The 26847-nt window shown below is 39.3% G+C and overlaps 1 protein-coding gene across 1 annotated transcript in view; it reads left to right on the forward strand.

The window, feature by feature from the left end:
* MYOM2 (myomesin 2) overlaps positions 1–26847 on the forward strand; it is a gene marked incomplete at both ends in the record, with an annotated part of 84471 nt that overhangs the window by 29441 nt on the left and 28183 nt on the right. Inside the window, 13 exon segments of the mRNA XM_083350171.1 lie at positions 3025–3208; positions 6323–6497; positions 7387–7508; positions 10580–10770; positions 12759–12879; positions 16515–16693; positions 18454–18568; positions 19817–19973; positions 20074–20125; positions 21347–21353; positions 21445–21489; positions 22392–22528; positions 26670–26814. Coding sequence (XP_083206297.1) covers positions 3025–3208; positions 6323–6497; positions 7387–7508; positions 10580–10770; positions 12759–12879; positions 16515–16693; positions 18454–18568; positions 19817–19973; positions 20074–20125; positions 21347–21353; positions 21445–21489; positions 22392–22528; positions 26670–26814 — 1630 coding nt within the window.

Below are 26847 nucleotides of genomic sequence, written 5' to 3' on the forward strand. Positions count from 1 at the left end.
ATAACACCTCAGCAGTGACACAGGCTGATAGCTTCCATGCCACACCGCATTGAGGCAGTAATTGCTGCAAAAGGGGCCCAAACTAAGTACTGAGTACATATGCATGCTTATACTTTTCAGAGGTCAGATATTGTTCTATGTACACTCCTTGTTTTATTGATTGCATGTAATATTCTAATTTTCTGAGATTGTGGATTTGGGGTTTTCATGAGCTGTACGCTATGATCATCACAATTATGACAAATCATGGCTTGAACTATCTTGCTTTGCATGTAATGAGTCTATCTCATATATTAGTTTCCCCTTTTAAGTTGTATTACTGAAATAAATGAACTTTTGCATGATATTCTAATTTTTCAAGTTTCACCTGTAGCATGTGTGGAGCTACCTAAGCAGAAAGACTGGTACTTGTTCTGATCTTACCATCTCTGAATAGATAAATTAGTCTAATCTACCCCAACCTAAGCAAAATCTCTCCCAAGATAACCTGAATTCCTGGTGGGTAGAACATAATATGTGTTGTTTTCTAGGCAATACTAGGAGAAAGTGCTGCTATTGATGCCATCTGGGATGTTTTGCGATCTAGTTTACAGTCAGTAGATTTTTTTAAATTGTTATTTTACACTAGAATACTAACCAGGTTTGATCCAGCTTAACTTTGAGGGCTATTGCCAAAAACAGCTCAATGATATCATCTGGCATGCTGAGTGGCACTCCGGGAGTTGCCCTCTCAATATATCTGAAGAGCTGAAGGTTCTTGGTGGCTGACGTAAGCTATCTTAGGACATTATCACTCCATTGGCCAGAGCTGATACTCACTAGCCCAGTATTTTTCAACTTCGGCAGATTGAAGATGTGTGGACTTCAACTCTCAGAAATGCTGGCTGGGGAATTCTGGGAGCTGAAGTACACATGTCTTCAAGTTGCCAAGGCTGAGAAACATTGCATTGTCTATGATGGCAATATGCAAAGGAAAATAAGGTTCCCCTAACTCCATAATATTGTGTATGATAAGAAAAAGCAGTTCAGTGACTAAAGTTGCAACACTGTACACCAGCTTTCCCTACATAGAACCTACTCAAATTTTACAATTCTCAGCAGCATGGCCAGCATCAGGTTACTTGGGGAATCATGGAAGCTGAAACCCCATACATTTAGAGGGGGGCAGATTAAGCAAAACTCCTTTGATGCACCTATCTGAGAGAGAATCCCCGTGTAGCTTTTATTTCTGGAAAAATACGTTCAGGCTGGGCCTTGAATGAACTAATGACATCCTGTAGAATAGATCAGTGGTCCTCAACCTTTCCAGCTTGGCAGCCTGGCGGTGGGGTGGGGGGAAGAGGGGATGATTCTGTGGGAGTGGAAGGCATGCACGCAAGTGCGTGCATCTCCATTTGCCAAAATGGTGGGTGCATGTACCCGCTGCTCACACAAATAGAGCTTTGTGTGCTAGCACAAGCACCCACCACTCATGCAAATGGAGCTGTACGTGGACACAAGCTCACTTGCCACTCAAGTGGCCCACTTCTGAAAGGCCAAAGCCTGGTAGTGGGGTGTGGCTCAGGGCTTGGAAACCCCTGCTCTAGAACATGCTGTGTCAACTCTGGCCACTTTAAAATGTGTGGGCTTCAACTTCCAGAAACCTGGCTGGGGAATTCTTGGAACTGAAGTCCATCCTTCTTAAAGTGGCCAAGGTTGATAATCATAACAAAATCGTAACATGACCAGAATTGAGCAAGACTCACAATATATTTATTTGTCAGATTGCTCTAAATCAGGGGTCGGCAACCTGAAAAAGGAAAAGAGCCACTGGGAACCGGTTCCATCACACATAAAAAAAAGTGGGAGCCGCATGCGTGCGTCCATGCACGCACATGCGCAAAAAACGTTTTGCACATGCGCAAAACGGTTTTTTCTTACGCATGCGCAGACGCGCACGGTTGCCATTTTTTATGTGTGATGGAACCAGTTCCCGGTTGCGTGACGGTGACGGCCCGTTTGCAGAGCTACTGCCTTTGGCAGCCTGCAAACGTGCCGTGACAGCTTTCCCAAAGAACGGCGCCGCTGCCCGTTTGTGCGGAGGTACGCGCGCACCTCTCCAAATGTTTGGGGAGGTGCGCGCGCACTACGGTCGTTCGGAGAGGTGCGCGCGCACCTCTTGGAATGGGCAGTGGCGCCGCTTGTTAGGAAAGCTGCCGCGGCCCATCTGCAAAGCTGCCGCTTTCGGCAGCCTGTAAACGTGCCACGGCAGCTTTCTCAAAGAGCGGCGCCGCTGCCCGTTCGCGCGGAGGTACGCGCGCACCTCTCCAAAGGTTTGGGGAGGTGCGTGTGCACCTACGGTCATTCGGAGAGGTGCGCGCGCACCTCTCGGAATGGGCAGCGGCGCCGTTTGTTGGGAAAGCTGCCGCCGTCCGTCTGCAGAGCTGCCGCTTTCGGCAGCCTGCAAACGTGCCGCGGCACCTTTCCCAAAGAGCAGCGCTGCTGCCCGTTCGCGCAGAGGTGCGCGCGCACCTCTCCAAAGGTTTGGGGAGGTGCACGCGCACCTCCGCCCATTCGGAGAGGTGCGCGTGCACCTCTCTAAATGGGCGGTGCCACTCTCCATTTGGAGAGGTGCACGCGTACCACTGCCCGTTCAAAGAGGTGCGTGCGCAACGGGCGGCTGGGAGCCGCAGGAGACAGCTCAAAGAGCCGCATGTGGCTCCGGAGCCGCGGGTTGTCGACCCGTGCTCTAAATGGTATCAAAACTCTCAGAAATCAAAATCCCTGCTTGAACGAAGTCTATTTGTATCTATTTGTATGAAGTAGAGGAATTTATTGCTTTAACTGTTTAAAGTCAAACACAGTCACCAACTAGAGCAAGCAAATCCATGTGCTCTGGCAAATCCATATCGCATCTGGCAGATTACCTAAGAAATAGAAGATTGTGTCGCTATAGTTCATTAATTCAAGCACTTTTAATTCAAGTACTTTGAGGGCCTTTGCAACTCTGTACATGCAGTAATGATCTTGATCTTTTCTTTACAGTCTGTTGTTGGCAGTGGGACTTGGCAGAGGGTGAACGCTCAAGTGCCAGTCCGATCTCCTCGCTATGCAGTGTTTGATCTTGCGGAAGGGAAATCCTATGTTTTCCGAGTTTTGTCAGCCAACAAGCACGGGATTAGTGATCCTTCTGAAATAACACCACCTATTCAGGCAAAAGAGGCCATTGGTGAGGAATCTACTGCATTGGATTAGAGCTAGGATAATTCAGGAGCAAATCTGTCTCCAGCTATGAAACTCTGTCTAATTTTGGGCCCACCTTCAGCACTGTGTAATTTTCAGAATGATTATTACGGGGGGAAATTGAAGGGAAATGTTATTTGCAGGGCTAGCTGTAGACATGTTGGCACCCTAGACAAAATCATAAACTGACACCTCGTATGATTTGACTCATCTTCCCATTTGGGTAGGAATTGCAAAAAAGTGCCCTTTTACGAGTTTTACGATTTTCAGGTTTGGAAAATTGTTTTATTTTCCTTTTCTCAGACATTTTCACCCTATTGCACACTGAGTAACAGAATTAGAGAGTGGGAAGGGACCTTGGAGGTCTTCTAGTCCAACCTCCTGGGTCGAGCAGGGAATCGTTTACCATTTCAAACAAATGGTTGTTAACATTACATCAGCACCCATTTTTGCCTTATGGTAACATTTCTGTGAAATTGTATTTCACCCTCAAGCAGGCTAATGGGTTCTGCTGCTACTGCTTTTTGCTTTTTTACTGTGGTTTTTGGAAGCTTTACCATTTTGATACCCCTTATATTTTGGTGCCTCTCGGCTGGTGCTTTCTTATCCTTAGCTTAAAAACAGCCCTGGTTATTTGTTTTGACATCTTGGAAGGAAGGGAGAATATAAATCTGTCAAATAAATACAAATAAACTTAAAGTATGTGATAGATGGGAAAACTCTTGATGGTCAAGGCCAGATAGCTTGATTGTTTTTGAAGGGAGAAAGGATACAGCTGGACCAGACAGGGGGATAAAGTGGGTAAGAGCTAATTTTCCAGCTTCTCTTTAGGTTGAAAAAGTTCAGGGTTTTCCTTATTTCTTTAAACTTTTAACTTATTTGCTCATAATGCAGATGTTATATTTCCCACTCAAAATGGCTCTAAACTATGTCTGATTTTCAGAGATAGCTATCAAAGGGGATCCCAGAAACCGTGACTAGTAGGAATTTCATCCTGAGCCCTCAGGATGCCTAGCCCTTATATAGAACAAGAAACGATGCTGGGAAAAGGGCTCAATGAGAATTAATTTAGTAATGAACAACCTTGTGTTTGGCAACATAAAACTGACTGAGATACTTTGAGATAACTTGTCAAAGCTCAGAGTACAAATCATGGCCTAGTATTTCCTAGGAACCATTGCTTTCCAAAACACACCCATCTAACTTGTTATGATTTGTGCTGTACAATAGCGGTCCTCAGTCTTTCTGTGTGGCAGCCCAGCATGGAGGCAGGGGGAGAGGAGATTGTTATGTATGAGTGGTGGCAGGCATGCACGCACCCACAAGCACATCTCCATTTGTGTAAACACCTGGTGCTTGTGCAGCCTGGCAGTGGGTCACAGCTCGGGGGTTGAGAACCCCTGCTATAAAATGGTGTTTCTCAGGGATTTTGATTACCATTTCTAAAAATTTGTTTTAATAGAACTACCACACAATACTGTCCAGAGCAGTACGTATTGTATGTATGTCAAAATTGGCAAGAGGCTGGACGGAATGTTGCAATGAAAGCCCTGCCCCTTTTATATGGCCCATGTATGAAAAGAGGCGGGGCTGGCTTCATGACATTCCATCCGCCATCTTCCTAGTTTGGAACACCCTTGCAAGCACTGTTGTTATAGTTCCTGGGCTGCAAAACTCCAGACATTCACAACTTATTTCCTGTATGTCTTTGTTGCCACCTCAGGATTTGTTGCCACCTGTACTTTTGCAGGACATATACAGTAGTCCTGGTGCTATCACAGCAGTCAGTAGAGTCTGTGTAATATGACTTCGTCATCAACCGTTTTCTACCAAGGCCCTTTGTGAATGTGGCTTTAAAAATTCTGTTTACAAGAGAAAAAAATACACAAGAATTCCTCTTGGTTAAATGTTTAGAATCAAGATATTAAGTCATTAGCATCTTTGAAGAACACTAGAAAAAGTCCAATTCTGATGAATTCATATGGTTCCTAATTTTTATGAGTGCATTCTTTCTTTGTGGGAGACAGGGTCATTATCACAGTGGGGTTGAGGGTTGTAGGGAAGGAGACATTAGCTCCAGGGGTGTCTCAGGCATCAGCACTTTTGAAATACATAGGACAGGTCCAGCTGCTACTGAAATGGGTATTAGTTGTCATGGAGAAGCTCCATCTTCTCCCTGATCTTTTTTGTGTGCAAACAGAGGCAGATCCCAGTGAATGAGGGAGGAGGAATTTTAATGAGTTTTTCTCCCCAAGGTCAGCCTTGTGAATTTCTCCAAAGGTCTCATTTACATACTGTATTTCTTAGAGGGATTCTGGACTTATTTTCAACTTGGAAATCCCTAGACCAATTGATAGTTCAGAAACCAAGATTGCTTTTTGAAAATTACACCTCCTCCCCTTTTAGAAATGTTAAGACCAATTCAGGAATTTAGTAATGGAAAGGACTTGATAGGTAGACAAAAATGCCAGATTCAGTCTAAATATCTGACTAAAATATTATTATTTTAAATTTGCAGTGTATAGCACCTTCTAATATTTGCTAGGAAAATCACATGGAAGACTTGAGAAAAGTTGGTTATATTATTTATTTATTTATTAGGCTTGTATGCTGCCCATCTTGCCTAGAGGTGACTCTGGACAGTTTACAAATATATACCAATATTTGGTATACCATATATCAAGGACATACATTCAGTTTTGCAGTTACTAATATTGTTGGCCGTGCAAGTACAAAGATAGCCAGGGAAATGATTGAAGCCTGGAAAACGGGTGCCTTATTAGTCTACAGGAGTGTTGATTTACCACCAGCTTATCAGGTGCTTAGGAGCTGAGGACTTGGCAGCACAAGGAAACAACAGCTAATCACCAGCCATCAACACACCAATTAACAAATAGGAAGGCACCACATAAATACTACTCATAGAATATTCCAAAGCATGTATTCCAGCACAGACAAATTCCCTGAAGCTGAGCTCTGAAGGATGAGTCTGAAAGCTTGGAAGATTAAAACTCTGGTCGCAGTGACTGACCCAGATTCGATCTTGAAATATACCAATGTGTTGCTATGGAGAAAGTAAGTGTCTTTGTTTGTGCTGCAGTGGCGCCATCAGCCCCTGGACGTGTTGTTGCGACAAGAAACACAAAAACCTCTGTTACTGTGAACTGGGACAAGCCCAAATATGAAGAAGATCTGATCGGCTATTACATTGATTATTCTGTGGTAGGAACAAATCACTGGGAACCGTGTAACCATAAGCCAATCAAGTATAACAGGTAAAAGCAATGTGATGTGTTTAAAGAATTGCTTGCTGTTCTAAATATGCATGTGTAGATTTTGGTTAGTCCATTCTACAAGCATGGCTGGCTGGAGAATTCTGGGAGTTGAAATCCTGAGGTCTTAAAGTTGCCAAGGTTGAACACCCTTCTACTAGGGTGAGGATAATCAACTGATTTAATGAGCAACCACAAGATTATTAATAAATAAATAAATAATAAACAAATAAATACAATAAACAAACAAACAAATAAAACAGCAGAGAACACAGCAGGAGGGCTGCATAGGAATGTCACTGGCTGTTGGTGGGAGGGAGTTGCCGGCTTTGCAGCCAATCGTCGTGGGGCCTCTTTCTGGAATGGAATGACACGCTGGAGATCATCCACACTTAAAGGGCTTAAGACAGCTCAGGTGGGGAACCAGTAAATTAAATTGAATTAAAGCTGGAAAACAAAGGCATTTGCAATGGTGTTGGAGTGGCAGAATGTCCCCACAAAGCGGTGAGTAACTGGCCCGTACCTACAACGGGCCAAGCAGAAAGTGTGCATTTGTCTTCTGTCCCAAAGACTAGAAATAAAACAATCTTCTCTGAAAAGAGCAAGTACAATTTCTCTGAGCGATCCATTGACTGTGTAAGATGGCAACTGGTCAACAGTCTGCAAAAATCCCATTGGGCATATCAGGACGGATTAGATAACCTGTTCAGGCCTCCTATCTTAAAAACAGTGCGGGCGTGTTTCTAGATTCATGGTTTTCCACCTCACGTCTCTTTTGTTCCAATAAATTGTTTGTTGCATGGACAGGGGAAGGCTTTTCATTTTGTAACAATCCAAGCATATGCCTTTAAAATTAAACCACAATAGCAGCTCACTGCCTTGTTTTTTTCAGGTTCACTGCGCACGGCCTGACAACAGGAGAGAAATACATCTTCCGTGTGAAAGCAGCCAATGCAGTGGGGATGAGTGAAAATTCTCAGGAGTCTGACCCCATCACGGTACAGGCAGCCCTCAGTAAGTGGGACTTGGTTAGGCAGATGCCTTGAAAGGTTAAGGAGTGGTCTGATCCATTAGAAACCATTTCTCCCTAGTAACACTATAGTAGCTACAGCCAATAGCAGCAGCCATTACGGGTAGTCCTCAACTTACAGCCATTCGTTTAGTGACTGTTTTAAGTTACAACAGCACTGGAAACAGTGACTTATGACCAGTGCTTTTTTTGTAAAAAAAAAAAAAGGTGCTGGAACTCACACAGGTCATACAACCCGCCTTGCCTACCCTACAAGGTTCCATCCAAAAAAGGTGCCGGAACTCCGTTCTGGGCATTCTATGACAAAAAAAAACCCTGCTTATGACCATCTTTCACACTTATGACTATAGTGCATCCTCGTGGTCACATGATCAAAATTTCAGACTAAATACTGGGGTGTATTTATGACGGTTGCAGTGTCCCAGAGTCATGTGAATCCTCTTTTGTGATCTTCCCAGTAAATTTCCGACAAACAAAGTCAATGGGGAAGCCAGATTCACTTAATGACCAATTGATTCACTTAACAACAGCAATGATTCGCGCCACAGTCTATGACAAAAAAGTCGTGAAGTGGGACAAAACTCATTTAACAACTGTTTTGCTTAGCAACAGAAATTTTGGGCTTAAATTGTGTTTGTACGTTGAGGATTACCTGTACTCTCAATAATGTACACTTTTCCCATTTTTTTAAAGAAATTTTTATCAAATATATATTTAAAAACAAAAATGGACATGATTCAACTTTCCTGGCTACAACACTACTATTAATATTACCTTATGTTACAGAAAGAAAAACAAAAACTTAAAATACATTCTATGAGAGGACAGAGTATAACAAATTGTACATATAACATCTGTAAATTTTATTGTAAACTGTCTTTCAGTCATCAGAATTATATTTACATATCTTTCAGTTGTGTCCTGATATAGGTGCTAATAAGAAGTCCTTTCCTTTGCATCCTGTAATAATTTTAATTTAATTCTCAGTTTTCTACCTTGCCAGATAAATTTGGATGTAATTCTGTTTAAATTTTCAAAAAAAAATCCTTACTTAATTTAATTGGTACACATTGGAATAAAAAGAGTAATTTGGGAAGTATATTCATCTTGATTGTTGCTATTCTCCCCATAAAGGAGAGCTGCAAGTTTTTCCATCTGTCTAGATCTGCTGTAATTTGGTCTATTAACTTGTCATAATTTTCTCTTTTGAGTGTAATACATCTTGCCGACAGTTGGATCCCCAAGTACCTTACTCTTTTGGATGTCTGGATATTAATTTTTTTCTACTAGCTCAGTTTCTTGTAAATTGGACATATTTTTAACTAACATTTTAGTTTTTTCTTTATTGATCTTCAATCCCGCAACATGTCCATAATTTTCCAGCACCTGTAATAATCTTGTTCCAGATTCTAAGGGGTCTTCCAGAATGAAAACTAAATCGTCTGCATAAGCCTGTAATTTAAATGACTCTTTTCTGATTTCTAATCCTTTAATCAGCTTACCTTTTCAGATTATTCTTGTGAGTGCTTCTAAAGAAAGAATGAGTAATAAAGGAGATAGTGGACAGCCTTGTCTCGTACCTTTTTGTATTTGAATGCTATTTGTTAATTCTCCATTTATGATTACTTTTTACTCTTGTTTGGAATAGATTGCTTTAAACATATTTATAAATTTCCCCCCCGAATTCCATCTGTTTGAGTTGAGTCAACATAAAATTCCATTTGACATTATCAAACGCTTTCTGAGCACCAACAAAAAATAATGCCACTTGTTTTTCCCTGTGTAATTCATAATATTCTAAGATGTATAGTATGATCCTGACATTATGTCTAATTTGTCTTTTAGGCAAGAAGCTGTTTTGGTCAGCTAAATATTTTTTTTAATCTTTCTGCTATTATAGTTGTGAAAAATCTTGTAATCTGTGTTCAGTCAAGAAATGGGCCTATAGTTTTTAATGCAGGTCAAATCAGAGTTTTCTTTAGGAATTAGTGAGGTGATTGCTTCTTTCCATGAGTTTGGGTTTTTTTGCTGTGTTTAGTACCTCATTAAAAAAATCCAATAGGGTTGGGACCAAAGGTTCTTGGAGGTTTTTATATATTTCAGATGGTAATCCATCAGGGACAAGTGTTTTATTACTTTTTTGTTTTTTTAATGGCTTCTATAATTTCCTGGACTGTTATATCTTTATTTAAAATATTTTGAAATTCTTCCAGAACCTTCGGTAAGTCTGCTTTCATAAGATATTGTGATATTCTCTCCTCAGTGATCATTTCATCCTCTTTATAAAGATTTTTATAGAATTCATATGTCACCCATTTTTTCCCCTTCATTTTGATGTACTCTCTCCCCTGCTTGATTACATAATTTACTAATCCATCTATTATCTTTTTGTTTTTTTCAATCTATAGGCCAGCCATCTCCCGGGTTTATTTGCCTGTTCGAAAAAAAATTGTCTAATGCTTTTTATTTTTTGTGCCATTTCTCCCTTTTCTACAATATTCACTTTTCCCATCTTGATGCCTCCATCCTTTGCTAGCATGGGGACTTTTCACATAATTGTAAGCTTCCATATGATGTCATTGTTACATGAAAATGTGGGTACCTGCTTTGCGGAAAGGGCTGGACTTATAAAAGGAGACTAATATCAAAGAAGAATATGTAAACTGGAAGAAGAACATGTAAAGTTGGAGAGAACAACCTTATTTTATCTTTTATCTAAGACTTTAGGGCAAATTATTTCAGCAAATAAAGTAATACCCACAGAAAGAAGAAAATATTGTTCCAAGAAAGGCAGAAGTAATATTCTGGTTAAGTTTACTTAACTTCTAATATACCTAGATTTAAAAATGCTATTCTATATATTTATTATGGATAATCCCCATTTATGATAAAGGGTCTTACCTCTTAGAAAACATGCATGACTGCCTTAAATGCATCATTTTCTTAGACAAGTCAATCCATAAATTCATCATAATGTAATCAAAGTATAAAAGAAAACAATAAGATATTATTGCATTGTATGTGAACTATTCAGAAGTTTGCTTGACTTTTATAGCTTGCCCGTCCTATCCTTATGGTATCACCCTTCTCAACTGCAATGGCCAATCTATGACTATTGGCTGGAAGCTTCCAAGATACAGCGGTGGATCAACTATTCTGGGTTATTACATAGACAAACGGGAGGCAGAACACCACAACTGGCATGAAGTCAACTCTTCCCTTGTTAAAGAGAGGATTTATAAGGTCTGTATTGTTGCATACTCTAAATACTTGCAGCCAAGATTGCTTGAGTTTGCCAATTTCATAGCAGATGTGATGGACTGATCCAGATCAGATTCCACAATATAGACTAAGCAGTATTTTATTTTTGTGTATCTTTCACACTACACTTTTTTTGTAAAAAAAATAACAATATTATTTTTTCGTTATCTAAGTACAAATCCGATATTAACTATTTGATGAGCATACCATACACATAGAAATAATAGCAATAGCAATAGCACTTAGACTTATACAACCATCTCTAAGCGGTTTACAGAATCAGCATATTGCCCCGAACAGTCTTGGGCCTCATTTTACTGACCTCAGAAGAATGGAAGGCTGAGTCAACCTTGAGCTGGTAAGACTCGAACTGCTAAATTGCAGGCAGCCAGCGGTCAGCAGAAGTAGCCTGCAGTACTCCATTCTAACCACTGTGCCATGGCTCTCAATAATGCCTGTTCATGTTCATACACACACACATACAAACATACATTATAAGAAAAAAAAATGAAATGTTCAAAACTCATTTCTTTGTTTATTGATTTGTCTGAATCTATTCTATTCTATTCTATTCTATTCTATTCTATTCTATTCTATTCTATTCTATTCTATTCTATTCTATTCTATTCTATTCTATTCTATTCTATTCTATTCTATTCTATTCTATTCTATTCTATTCTATTCTATTCTATTCTATTCTATTCTTCTTTCATTCAATGGTATCATTTCCAGTCACAATCAATAGATTGATACTGGTTGGATCTGAACAAAGTGGACACTGCACTTGCAGGAAAATGCAAGCAAGGAAAAAAAAACTATAGAAAGTTAATATAATGCAATTTAATTCCTGCCTGATTTGAAATTATGCACCCTCTGATGATCCAGATTATCAAACTTGTCTCTCTTGCATCGACCTTCCAAATTAGCAACCTCACATAGAAAGCTTGGGTTATCTCAGCGTAACATAAAGCTATTTGTTGATCCTATGGAAGCAGTTTGAGCTGAGTCTAGGAAAGGACAAAAATATACTTTACTGGGAAACCAGCCAAAAGAGTTGTGATTTGGGAGGTTTCTTTTCAGCCAGCAAAACAGAGTGTTTCTTAATGCCCTCTCCACTCAATAAATAGTTGTATCTCTCTTTTGTATTATTATTGAGGATGCATATTATGCTTGCTTAGGTCAAATAGTAAGATACGCTGTTCCTCTTTCTCACCCATTGGAATAATTCTCCTTCAGAATGTATTCTGAATCATTCTGATCAAGAAAACCTAGTGTACACCCTATTTTCCTGATCCAATATGGGAGTGGAACTTGCATGAGACTGCAGCAAAGCCTGTGTAGATAGACACAGCTGTAGTGTGCTCAAGATTATTGTACGTTGCCCAGCATTAAATATGATAAATAGGTAAAAGAAATTAGTTAATTTATTGGAATATGAACAATTTTGAACAAGAGCGGACTCAACTCTAGGCTGCCATCTACAAATGTTCACAATGCCAAAAGCTATTTTATCCATTAAGGCAGGGGTCCCCAACTTCTGGTCCATGGATCAGCAGTGGTCCGCAGCATGCCAAAAACCAGGGTGCACAAACAAGCAAAGCCCCATCCACAGGATGCAGGCAGCCACATGAAACCATGCCCGCTCTGGTCCGTGGAAAAACTTCTTTCCATGGATCTGGTCCCTGGTGGCCAAAAGGTTGGGGGCCGCTGCTTTAAGGCATCACAGGTCGCTTTTCCATCATTACTTTTGAATTGCAAACAAGCTTCCCTTTTAGGATTTCACCATATTTGTAATCATTTTTATTTTCTTTTTTAAAAAAATCTTGTTTATTCAGCTTTGCAGGAATTAAGTCCAGGTGAAATAAACAGTTTTTAACTGGTTTTCTCTTATTATGAGGTCATACAGTTATTACCTACATTAATTTTGGATTATTATTATTTTTTTTAATCCTAACTCTTCTGTAAAGGTAGAGGATTTGCAAGAAAATGCATACTATGAATTCAAAATTGCTGCTACAAATATTACTGGCGTAGGGAAATCGTCCGAACCCAGTGAGCTTTTCAAATGTGAGGCTTGGAACATGCCAGAACCAGGTAGGTAATTTGGATATGAAAGTACTTACCATCTTTAACATTGATTAGTGTTCAAAAAATGCTGTATCTTAATAATAATTAACATGCTTGTTTTTAAACCATACTTCCTATGTATCCCATAGCTAAGAGTATGCCCACGTTGTCAGGATTCTAAAACTTAGAAGCCAGGGGAAGATACATTTGGTTTAGCATCTATAGGAAGTTGGTTCTGAGGAGCAGCCGTTATGTTCCAAGCAGGTGTGTCTATGGGCTGGGAATGGGGAATTAAGAAGTTAAGATGGCAGCTATGACTGCATAATGGAAACTTTGTCTCTTTTTTACATGTATCATATACATTAAAAAGGTGCAGGAGTTCATCCACATGGTCACAGCTGTCTTCTTCACTTCTTTAACCTTCCACCCACAAATGCTCCTGGTTCCAAGTTTGCTTTGGATTGACTCAGATCTATCTTTCTTTCCTTCCTTCCTTCCTTCCTTCCTTCCTTCCTTCCTTCCTTCCTTCCTTCCTTCCTTTTAGATTAACTCAGATCTTTCCTTCCTTCCTTCCTTCCTTCCTTCCTTCCTTCCTTCCTTCCTTCCTTCCTTCCTTCCTTCCTTCCTTTTAGATTAACAGATCCTTCCTTCCTTCCCTTCCTTCCTTCCTTCCTTCCTTCCTTTTAGATTAACTCAGATCTTTCCTTCCTTCCTTCCTTCCTTCCTTCCTTCCTTCCTTCCTTCCTTCCTTCCTTCCTTCCTTTTAGATTAACAGATCCTTCCTTCCTGCCCTTCCTTCCTTCCTTCCTTCCTTCCTTCCTTCCTTCCTTCCTTCCTTCCTTCCTTCCTTCCTTTTAGATTAACTCAGATCTTTCCTTCCTTCCTTCCTTCCTTCCTTCCTTCCTTCCTTCCTTCCTTCCTTTTAGATTAACTCAGATCTTTCCTTCCTTCCTTCCTTCCTTCCTTCCTTCCTTCCTTCCTTCCTTCCTTCCTTCCTTCCTTCCTTTTAGATTAACAGATCCTTCCTTCCTGCCCTTCCTTCCTTCCTTCCTTCCTTCCTTTTAGATTAACTCAGATCTTTCCTTCCTTCCTTCCTTCCTTCCTTCCTTCCTTCCTTCCTTCCTTCCTTCCTTCCTTCCTTCCTTTAGATTAACTCAGATCTTTCCTTCCTTCCTTCCTTCCTTCCTTCCTTCCTTCCTTCCTTCCTTCCTTCCTTCCTTCCTTCCTTCCTTCCTTCCTTCCTCCCTCCCTCCCTCCCTCCCTCCCTTCCCATTTCTCAAAACCCTTTCCTTATTCTGCTTTTACCTTCCCCAACTAAGTGAGTCAGTTCTTCAAACCCCAAAGCACACACTTGGCATTGAAGTATGAGGAATAGGAGCAGGCACAGAAGAAATGTTTGTATCAAGATTCAAGACACCAAGGGAACATGGGACATGCAGTTTTTGAAGGGAAAAATTATCCCCAGTTCCTGCTTTTTTAAAAAGGTTCTTTAAAGGTTGAAGGTAAAATTTAGATAATTTCCAAGTTTAACCCAAGTTAGCTTTGGATTGTTTGTTTGTCTCTATAATTAAGGAAAGCAAACAGCAATTTATACTTAATGTTTGTTTCTTTTGTTGTGGGGAATATGCCTTCAGGCTCAAGTTTTTGATCCAAAATGAATGAAGCTGTCAAGAAAACAACAATTCTCATGCTGATAGGGAAGGAATTGTTGTTTATCTCCCAGAGTCCTTTCTCTCACCTTCTACTATAGATTATTGCCTTTGTACATGTTTGCAAAGTGTCTGTTGAATTTCAAGCAGTCCCTTCATCTACAACGGATGCATCCGGAACAGAGAAAATGTTTGGTTTATATACAACCTGCTTTGTCCTGCATTATTTGAATAAAAGGGATTGAATAATGAAGTAGGGAGATTGGAACAAATCTGCTCTTGTTCTTTTAATAGGATGTTATTTTAACACTGAGATATAAATATTAATATGGAGAGCTGTCTGCACTGGCATTACTAAGTTCGTAACCAGAAAGACTCAAAAGATGGTGCCAGATTCTTCCTTCCTTTTAAGGGCCCCTCCATCAATGGCCTTTCTGTCAATCTGATATCAATCTTGCATGTGGTGTTCCAACAACATTGCTCTTCCACCTTGGTGGTGACACAGCTCACAATGCAGAACTTCCATGTAGCAGTTTGTGAAGCTGGAGCTCCAAGGCCTTGGCAACAGGAAAGTTTCCCAGAGACTGTGGTCTTATCTTGTTTCCTGCTGCCTAAGCTGGGGATTTCAGTTGGATTGCATGGGCAACCCTTTCAATCTTTTCATAGTCATGCACCCACCTTCCTTCCTTCCTTCCTTCCTTCCTTCCTTCCTTCCTTCCTTCCTTCCTTCCTTCCTTCCTTCCTTCCTTCCTTCCTTCCTTCCTTCCTTCCTTCCTTCCTTCCTTCCTTCCTTGAATAACAGAGTAACAGAGTTGGAAGGGACCCTGGAGGTCTGCTAGTCCAACCCCCTGCTCAAGCAGGAAATCCTATAACATTTCAGACAAATGGTCTCTTTTGATCCTAACACCTCTGCATGGAAATGATTTGGAAAATGCTGGAATAGCTGTACCACTCCCTTTGTAGCTCACAACAAGACCAGCTTTGGTTGTCTGCACTATTAACACAGGATGCAATCAAATTATGACATAAAACAAACAAGATTATGTAGCTAAGGAAATAATGATGGGTGAAAGATCATTTCTGCAATACACACACACATACACACACACACACACACACACAATGTCATACAATGCTCCATAAAACTCATATGTCTTCTTTTTGGAGAAAAGAGGCCTCTTTTTTAAAAAAATAGCAATAGCAATAGCACTTAGACTTACGGTATATACTGCTTCTCAGTGCTTTACAGCCATCTCTGTGCAGTTTACAGGGTCAGCAAATGGTATCTTTTAGATCTGGGCATTACAACAGTTAGCTAACATTAATTATTTGATTGATATTAAATTGAAGTTAAGCATTAGCCATTTTGTCCAAAGTAAGGAACCACTTTTATGATTTGATGGGAGATTTAGATCCAGATCATCCATTAAGAAAGTCCACATTTGCGTACCAAAATTGTGTTTGGATTAAAAATGGGACAATATATGCTTTTGATCTCCCAAACTAAAATTGTAATAAAAAGGAGATCATATATCCTATGTACCCGGTGAGCTCTACAATATGAGAGCCACACAAACAGATTTCAAACTTACGCATATTTTAATTTGAATCTACTGATTGGTGCCTAGGGAAAAAAAGTCTCCGTTCAGATTAAATAATTTTTAATACACTGGAGCATGTCAGAACGCCATTCTTTTGCCCAAAAATCAGTATCGTCATTTCAGCAATATTGTGGACGTGATGGGGGTTGGCAGATGTGGCACATTTTGTGGCTTGGATTGCTAAACCAAATGTAGGCATTCAGATGCTCAGAGACACAGACTTTTCCTTTGATAGCCAGCAGATGTCTGCTCCTAGTTGGCTTTTTTTTTTAAAAAAAATCTTTTAAATAAGATATATTTATATTTATTAAATTTTTATACCGCCCTTCTCCTGAAGGACTCAGGGCGGTGTACAGGGCAATAAATATTAAAAAAACAAAGTACAATGATGCACCATCCTTTATCTCTTTAGGTCCTCCCTATGATCTTACATTTTGCGAGATTAGAAATACCTCCCTTGTAATACTCTGGAAAGCTCCTATTTATATTGGGAACAGCCCTGTTACTGGATATTTTGTTGACTACAAAGAGGAAGAAGAGGAAAACTGGACCACATTCAGTGAGAAACCAATATCACACCGTTACTTAAAGGTAAAAACGTGTTCTGTCGGCTGCATTTTTGCTTTAATTTTGTAATTCCACCAGTCTTAACAATTACACTTAATCAGTGCTTTTTTTGTAAGAAAAAAAGATGCCAGAACTTATATTTTGTTTATCTTTTATTTAAAAAAAATTCAATTCTTAACATAAATTTAATGTATTGTGTTTAAGGCAAATATTCATAGTAAATTTTACACTAAAAATTAAAAAAAGTATTTTCAATTCACCAACCATTTTTTAAAAGAAAGAAATTATTTACCTTTTCCACGTAGTCAATCGCTGTACACACACCCACACATGTCAGTTGTGTAACGAAACATAACAGTTGCCACTCACAGTAAGCACTCAGCAGGCGACCACACAACCAATCACAAGCCGAGCAGTGCCACAAGCCGAGCAGCGCTATCACAACCAGCGCAGATGAAGTATGGATATATCAGACTCAACACACAAGCAGCACGCGTGCACTGTTTTACTGATTTTGCTGCCGACCTGCTGTGCTCGAGAGGGTGATTCAAATCCACATGGACCAAACATCAAATTTTCAAAAGTTACTTTTAAAACTTGGAAAATCCATCAAAATAAGGTACCAGAACCCCGTTCTGGTGTGTTCTATGACAAAAAAGCACTGTACTTAATATATTTAAAAATAGGTATGCTGTTAATAATTTGCTTCTTTTGGTTGAGCTGTTTTGAGCTCCAGGATTTAGTGATTATGGTCTAAACAGCAGATTTCCTGACATTTCACCAAAATTGTACTTAGTATCTTCAGAAACAAGGTGGTCTGCTATGACTCCAGGCAGTTGAGCAGGGGTCCTGTCTTTATAGCTGGGTAACCTAACTTTGATTGGTCTTTGGCTGAGCTATTTTCCAAATGGTGCAGATTGGTGAAGACTCATCTCCATTGGTTCTTTCTTTGTGCCTGATCTTGATTGGTCACTTTGATAGTCTTGGTTCCTGACTGGTCCTTTGCTCATGATGACTTCCGATTGGTCAGTTTTGAAGTGCTGATTCCTGATTGATTCTTAGTACATGCTGGGTTCTAGTTGGTTAATCTAAGCAGCTGTGTCCTTATTGGGTCTTTGTGTAGCAGACCACCTTGCTATGGAAGAGGCCAGACATAGTTCCTAGTGAAACATCAGGAAATCTGCAATCCAGATCATAGCCACTAAACCTTTGAAGCTCAACATTGTCCAACAGATACAGCCCATGAAAGCCTATACCAATTAACCATTTCGTTTGCTTTTTTTAAACAATAAACTAAAGTACCAGTCATTCTTTGTCCCTCATTGCTATAATTCTCTTAACCCTTTGTTAACCAGCTTTATGCATTTTATTGTTATAGTTTCTTTTCTATGAATAAGACAAGGGAACCACTAGGGAAGATTTTGGATTTACAAGCTTGCAAAAATGTATTTGACAGAGAGGATCTATTAGAGCCAAACCCAAGAAAGACATATGCTGATTGATCCAACTAGATTTCTTTACTGTTTCATACTTATAGACAGAATCTTGCCAAACTGAACACCATCTATATGCATCTACCATGCATTCTGAGAATTACTAGGAAGAGGCTGTCTTCACCGTCTTTCTCTCACACATAACATCTGACATCTTACTCCCCTCCCTCCTGGGAATTCACGTCCTTACTACATTCTATCACAGTATCAAAGCAAACTCTTACACTATTTCTTAAGTTCCATGAACTATATATTTAACTTATTAAATCTTCTTGGTGTATCTTCTTTCAGGTCACAGAACTACATGAAGGCAAATGCTACATGTTTCGAGTTCGGCCAGTGAATAATGCTGGTATAGGCAAGCCGTCTGATGTTTCTGAAGCTGTCCTTGTACAGGCTAAGCCTGGTAAGAAATAGGACCTCACTCTGTCAGATTTGTTTACTCCTAAAGCCAAGTTTTTTTAAAAAAATCTTTCATTCTTTTTCAGCCATTTAAAGTTTGCAAAGATTGGTAGGTTCATATCATAACTGATCAGAACCACGGATGTTCCCACAACCAAATTCGGTAGAAGCACTTGTTCTCATGATATAAAATAAAAACACAGAGCTGCTACTGAAAATTTATCACCTAAAACATGGCTGAATATGCAGGGATTAAGAAATCCAAAACATGGTATTCAAAAGCCTCCAGCTCCCCTTCAGCTTTTATTTTGACCTCCAGTTCCTTCTGTTCCAGTTTATCAAGAGATTTGTGGATTCATTTCAGGGAACAAGATGATCCATTTTCCCCTTCAAAGTTGACCGAGGGCATATTAAGACAGGGAATTTGCTGGGAATGATACCTTCAGAAGGATGAGGAACCCTAGAAAGATGCAGAAATTCATACTGTATAGCACCAATGATCTCTTTAAACAATACAGAAGATGAGATGACGGGTCATTCGGTATGGTTAAGCGTGCTGGTAACTATGGCAGGCACTGCGGCTGCTACTAGGATAACAAGTCTAGAGGTACTGCATGGATACAGACTCGAGCAATGTCACCATTTTTTTTTGCACTCTGCCTGCTTCTGGCATTTGATTCTGTGAATATGCTGGATGAAGTATTACCAACTTCAACAGTTCTGTTTTTTATTTTTCTGTAAAGAATTCTAAAATTAAGCTGCCTTTCTTTTTTGATTTGTAATTTCTATGAATTCTTTCAGGTTGCAGCAGGAAAGTGAAACAATTAAGATAACGTTTGGACTAATTAAAGCCAATAAAGCCTTTGTAATGTATTGGGTTTTGTCTTACTAAAGAGTATCACATGGGGTTAATTGCTGGAAGGTTGTTTAAGCAGGGAAGCTGGCTAACAGCTCCCAGCTCCTCAGACAACCTGTCTTCAGCGCTGCCATTGGCTGCCTCTAGGGTGGCAATTGGTTGCTTTAAACCTATTGGCTGCCACCTAGAGGCCAAGGTATAAATAGCTGCATTCGCAGCCCTGTTTCTCAGTTCAGTTCCTGTAAGCAAATAAAGAATGATTCTTGCTGAACTCACTTGCCTCGTCTCATCAATCAAGCAATGAACCCAGTATATAAAAGCCTTAATGACTCAGATTTGGGGAGAACAAACATTTATCCCAATGCTTATATTTCGAACTACAATCCTGTCTTATAGGTACAAAGGAGATCAGTGCTGGTGTGAATGAGGAAGGCAATATTTATCTTGAGTTCGACTGCAAAGAAATTTCAGATGCTTCTCATTTCACCTGGAGTAAGTTCTATGAAGAGATAGAGGATACCAATAAATTTAACATCGAAACCATTGGAGATCAGTAAGTTTGTCAGGTTCTTTATGAATGTTTTTAAAAGTATGGTTCCCTTTAGCAAAATACTGATCTTCCTTTTTTTGCAAATTAAAAACATGTATTTCAGCTCTAAACTTTATTTTAAAAATCCTGACAAAGATGATTTGGGAACTTACTCCGTTGCCAAAATTCATATTTTCTTGTTAATCTGCACATTTGAGTAAAGCTGTTATCCACATTTTCTTCTTTCTAGGCCTGAAAGGATTTGTTACATTTTTAAAAGAAAAAAGCTATTCATAAAATAAATATTTGGAATTTTAAACTGGCAGAATTGGCATTTTTGTGTTGTAAATATGCATTAATATTTTACAATCAAAGTCTTCCACAAAATTCATTAGGGTTATTCCCTCAAGACATTATTGTATTCGAAGCCAACCTTCACCAACTTTTGTATCTCATGGGGAGTAATATCTCTCTGTTTCTATAGATAATAAAACTTTTAAATGGGCTGGCTTGCTTCTAATAAAGATAGAAATGAGAGCTAAACATTTGTTCGTTTCTTCAGTGTTACACTAGTTAATTTTGTCATTTCATTTTGTTATTTGAAAATTGGCAGACCCTGCAATTACTTCCACTTCCTGAGACTTTATTAGCAATTCTAATATGTTAAGTCGAGCTAATCCTAGTCTCCGGTGCTTTGCACAATTTTTGTGAGAGCTTACTGACAGTTACTACATACACTAAAAAACATTTGCTCCTCACCAGATTTCATGCTTTTGCTGAAATGAGACCCCTTTTAAAATGATAGGCTATGGAATTATGTTGGCAGATAAAGCAAGATATAGAACCTGTGGATATTTTACCTCATATTTACATTTTAGTGCATTTCTTTATCATTAAAATGTGGGCCATTATTTTTAAACTTGTGTTGCATTGGATTATTATGATAAGCTATGATTTAGCATGTGAACGTGTCTACATTTCCTGAACTATTGTATTTTCCTCACTTTTTAGTGGAGCTGTAAGAAGGTCAAAAATTCTTGCTTCATTATTTGAGCTATAGCCAGCATCAGTTATAGTTGCTTTAATAATCCAGTTTTGAAAGCAATGGTTGAATGGTAGCTTGTTTCCATTAGACCACAATTAAAATTACACATTTGGTGGTTGGATGATACTACTAAAATGAATCTTTAAAGGTAGTGCCCCTTCAGGTTTTATCCAAGGGGAATACATGGGATGGGGGTGCAGCTAAGCTTGATTCTGTCACAAGATAGTTTATCATCAAGGTTTGATTCCATCATAGGATGCTTTGTCATGATACCAGAATCCAAACTTTGCCTCTTCTTATCTCCTGTCTTTCAAAGCTTGAATTTTCAGACTTGTGTTCCTTTATTCTAAAGTTTCTTGGTATTTCATGGACTCATACATTCTTATTAATGTTTAGTTTGACAACCAACATATATTAAAACAATAGGTTAAAATTTGCTCTTCATTTCAGAGCTTGAACGTTTGATGACGCTAAGCCGTGAAGTCAAGAATCCAAGTAAGTAGGAGGTCTGAATCTAATGCGCAGTCCCTGAAGTAATGCATTTGTACACGGTGATTGAAGTTAAGCAATAAAAACCTTTTTAGTAGAACAGCTTGCTTATCCTTCTATTAATTAAATGCAAATATTAGTTTCTGTTTAAGGGAGATCTTCTTCACTATTGCAAATGTATTTGGATGAATGGAGTCATATGGAATATATCCAATATTTGTTGGATTATGTATTTAAGAGCTGTAAATGGTGAAATAAATGCAGGTGAAGTTTGTGTCCTTAATTGTGCAGAATGTTTTTTTAATAAATACCTGTGATACAGGCAGAAGAGAATATTTGTAGCTCAGGGTTGAATTGTGGCATCCTTGGTGGTTTTCTTGCAGATGTTCCGTTACTCAACTAGGTAGTAGCAATAGCAATAGCACTTAGACTTATATACCACTTCATAGTGCTTTACAGCCCTCTCTAAGTGGTTTACTGAGTTAGTATATTGCCCCCAACAATCTGAGTTTACTGACCTTGGAAGGATGGAAGGCTGAGTCAACCTTGAGCTGGTGAGACTCAAACTGCTGAAATGCTGGAACCAGCAATCAACAGAAGTAGCTCCAGTACTGCATTCTAACCACTATGCCAGTTCGGCTCGGTAACATCACAAGTGCAGAGAGGATGATGATGATCATCAATGCTGATGTTATCTAGTTGGGTAATGAAATATCTGCAAGAAAATCACTAAGCTCAGAAAGCATCAAAGACTCCACATACCTGTGAAAATACACTGGAAAAGTTGCAAAGCTTTCATTGTATTTCTGTTGTGTGTTGGTTACGATTTTTAGAAGCGTCAAGCTACTGGCACTTATGTTCTGGATAGGTCTTCACAGAGTTGCTTTATATATGCTGTTTTCTTCCAGCTATTCCTCTGAAGTCTGAATTAGCCTATGAGATTTTGGACAAAGGAGAAGTGCGTTTCTGGATTCAGACGGAGAGCCTTTCATCTGAGGCCACCTATCGATTTGTAATCAATGATAATGAAGTTTCCAATAATGATGTAAGTATAAAATGTGGATGATATAAAGCAAACTTGGGAGAAGTAGTCCAATTCAGTCATGAAAGAATGCAAAATTTTATTGTATATATATATATATATATATATGTATGAAATGCAGATAATAGGCATGACTTTATAAAATTGTTTGCAATTTAATTAATTTCCCACCTATGTGGCAAATATCTTTAGTGATATTATGACTGAGCAAAACATATACTTTTTAAAAAGGCAATCACACATGAAGATGTTTTAAATGGCAGCATTAAAAAGCTCCTCTTACAACCACAACTGAACCTAAAATTTCCACTGCTAAGCAAAAGTTATTCAGCTTCGCCGTTTTTATGGCCTTTCTTGCCACAGTTGTTAAGTGAATCACTGCAGTTGTTTAGTCAGTAACACAGTTGTTAAGTAAAACTGGCTTTCCCATTAACTTTGCTTGTCAGAGGTTCCCAAAAGGTGATCACATGACCCTGGGACACTGCAACCATCATAAATATGATGGGATATGCCATCCGAATTTTGATCACCTAACAGTTGTATGTGTGAAAAATAGTCATAAGTCACCTGTTTTTCAGTGCAGTTGTAACATCAAATGGTCATTAAACAAATGGGTGCAAGTCGAGCACTACCTGCAAACTTATTAAAAATTAAGATTAAATGCCTTTTTGGAAAAGGTAGGGCTTTGCTTGGCATCTGAACAATTCAATGTCCAATGGGTGGTGGATTGCCCAAGGGATGACTTTGACATGTCAGGTGCTAACTGTTAATTAGAGAAATGCCTTCCAGTAATGTCAGGATAGAGGAAATAACATAACGTTGATGTTTGTTAGGAATACAGAGTAGCACCAGCCACATATGGGTTGCACAGGCAAGACAAACTCTTATCCAAGAACCTCTGTGAAAAGATCTGATGGGCCTTTCCTTCATTTTAGTGAAGGTACCGCAGAGGCAGACACCAAAAATATTCTGACATCAACCTTTCCCATAATGCCCCAGAAGACTGATCTGCCCCAGGAACATGTGGGAAAATAATCATTTCTTCTTGTAGCATTAGGAAGATGTGCTTTAATTATGGACATTAGGTAGGAGGACATGAGGAATCTGGTGAAAATGTCAGGTGCTGGTGCTCAACCTGCTTGGTGGGAATTGGCTAATAGAGAAGCTGAGAATTTGCCCCCAGCTTCATTTTTCTATCCTTCCTTCACTTTTCCTAACTTTCTGCAGTAGACAGTGTTAAAGATGGAGGGCAATCACATTAGTCCATAAGATGTCTGTGCTTATAGTGCATAATTTCCCTTATTGCCCTTGAGGGGTATGGATAACTTTTTGCAAAGCAGTATTTTTAAAGCATGAACCACTGTTTTAACAAAGAGAGGACAGTCTTGCTTCTGGCGTCCTCATTTGCACCCTCCGGTTCTTCATTACATTATACAAGAAGTAGCTCTTGCTCCTTTTACTATAAAGAGCAAGGTGTTCTGCTTCCCTCTAAGTTTCATAGGACCAACTAGGAGGTCATTTCCCTTTCATTCCTTCTCTTTCAATGTTTTAGAGTACAATGCAGATTCCAATTTTTTTTTTAAACTGATCCCTCCTCTCAACCCAAGTAAGGTCTCCACTCCCGATGACTTCAGAGGCATAGTCAAATAGTTTTTCTGTTCACAATATGAACATGGCTCGCCACTACCTTCTTTTGGGGCATTTTCCCCAAAATTAACATTCTAGTTTACAGCTGTCTCCATCTCATCTTGCTTAGCTTCTTTCTTTCAGCCAAGGTCAGCTCAGTCAGCTTCCTAGATGAGTCCAACTCAGTGAATGCCTGGAATTAAATGTACAAATAGAAATGGGTTTAGTAGCATCAGTATATTTAAAAATGCACATACATTTTTCCCTTTTTCTTCACTGAAGAGGTTTTATAATGCTAGTGTTACATGAAAAGCTTTTTAGGTCTTATAAAATATTCTTTCATTTCATTTCACTGTTCTATTATATAGAGACAGGTCTAAACAAGAAACATTCTGCATTAGAAAATTGTAACTTGCTCACTGTTCATACTCTTAGTGGAGTCCTAATCCTGACTGACAGTAGCTGATTTTTGTTGTTTGCATTCCCAGAGCGAATAAACTCTTAATTTACCCTTTCTTTTTTAACTTCTATATTTTTGGCAATGCTACAAAAGCTTTAGCATCAGGGCCACTGTTTTTATTTTCGAAGTACTATATATTATTTTGAGGGATGCGGTGGCTCAGTGGGTTAGGACGCTGAGCTTGTTGATCAGAAGGTCGGCAGTTTGGTGGGTCGAATCCCCAGTGCTGCGTAACAGAGTGAGCGCCTGTTACTCGTCCCAGCTTCTGCCAACCTAGCAGTTCGAAAGCACGTAAAAATGCAAGTAGAAAAATAGGGACCACTATGGTGGGAAGGGAACAGCGCTCCGTGCACCTTTGGTGTCTAGTCATGCCAGCCACATGACCATGGAGATGTCCTCGGACAAGCGCTGGCTCTTCAGCTTTGAAACGGAGATGAGCACTGGCCCCTAGAGTTGGAAACAACTAGCACGCATGTGCAGGGGAACCTTTACCTTTACCTATATATTATTTTATCTCTGAAATATATATTTAAAATAAAAATGTATCATTAAAAGAAGATGAATTTTATTAATATCTCTAGCTGGTAGTTTTTATCTCAGGAACTGTGGCTATAAAATAGGAAAAGTATTATATGCAAACATCACATGAACAACAAATTGTATGTTTCTTTTTGGCTAAGACTGAGAACCAATGGCTCTCCATAGCTTGTTGAACTACACCTCCCGGCATTCTATTTCAGTAGCTGATCCAGCAAGTCCTATTGGGAATTATAACTCAACCATAACTAGTGGCCAAAACTTTCCACATCCAGTGTAGAAAGGGTACAGTTAAGGTTAGAGGCTCCCATAGAGCCTCCAAACTTGGCAACTTAAAGACTTGTGGACTTCAACTCCCAGAATTCCTCAGCCAGTCTTAAAGTTGCCAGGTTTGGAGGCCCCTGCCCTAGAGGGTGGTCGATATTTCCATAACTGTGGGTGTGACTCAGCAATGTAGCCCCACCCATTTTCTATCTTAGAAGAAGTTTTCAGTGTCTGTTAAATAAGAGGTAGACCTTTGATTATCTGGTTGCATCCACCATTTTGACTTGGTGTCCCTTCCGAGTGAACGTTCTTGGTTAATATTTCTCTTTTCTATATCAATTTAGGGACAGAATATCTTTTCTGGGAGTTTGGTAGGATTCTCTGCTTTTATTCTATTATTAAAAGCAGAGTTGGTCCAAGCACTAAGAGTGCTTCCGTCCTACATCCTCATCTGAATATTCAGTTTTGATTTGGGTAGTATTTATCCTATCACAGATTCATTAGAGGAAAGAAATTGTCCTTTGTTCCCAGCAGGATTCCTGCCGGATTTTTTTTTAACACCCTTCCGGGGAACAATTTTATGTGCCTTTGTCATGGATTTCTTTCCCTGTGGACCAAGATAGCTATGATTGTTTTTCACATACATAAGATTAAACAAATGCTGCACAGCATATGCATGCATCAGTTCCCTGCTGTGCAAGTATCTAAAATGGAGCCTGGGGCACTGTAGAATTGCAGTAGCCATTTGAAGCAGGTCTTCGTTCTCATACCATCTAAACAAGGAATGTGTAGAGATAGTGAAGGGGAATACCTGATAAGTAAATCTTTTTTTTTGAGACATAGTGAGTGCCTGCTGTTATAGAAGTGGCAGATAGTACGGACAGATCCATAGATGTGATCCATAGGATGCAACCATTTTTAACTTCCTTGGGACCTCTCTTCATATTTAAAAGGTCCTTAAAGGGTGCGTGCCTAAGTGCACTAATTTGCCTATCATCCCTGTCACATTTTAATTTTCTTATTTTGCTTATTCACATTTGTAATTTTTGTTTGATGAATAAAAAATAAATATAAAAGACCCAGTTGTTAAACTCTGTCTACTCCTTAAGAGAGATTAAGGTACTGTAGTTATAATTCCCACTGAGTTAATTTCGTCTCCAAGATTTCAATCATTGTGCCAGCATATTTCATTCTGTGGCAATTCTCAGCTGCAGCTGTCCTATGCCTCAGATCATCTTTGACCTATCTATTTTCCAGACACATAAGATTAAGTGTGACCATGCAACTGGCACTATTGAGATGGTTATGGACCACTTTACTCTTGAAAATGAAGGTACCTACACAGTTCAACTTCAAGATGGGAAAGCCAAGGGTCAATCCTCTTTGGTTCTCATTGGTGATGGTAAGTGGCCTAAATGTTTTGACCTGGATTGTA

Source organism: Vipera ursinii (assembly GCF_947247035.1).
Source record: "Vipera ursinii genome assembly, chromosome: 1".
Taxonomy (NCBI): domain Eukaryota; kingdom Metazoa; phylum Chordata; class Lepidosauria; order Squamata; family Viperidae; genus Vipera; species Vipera ursinii.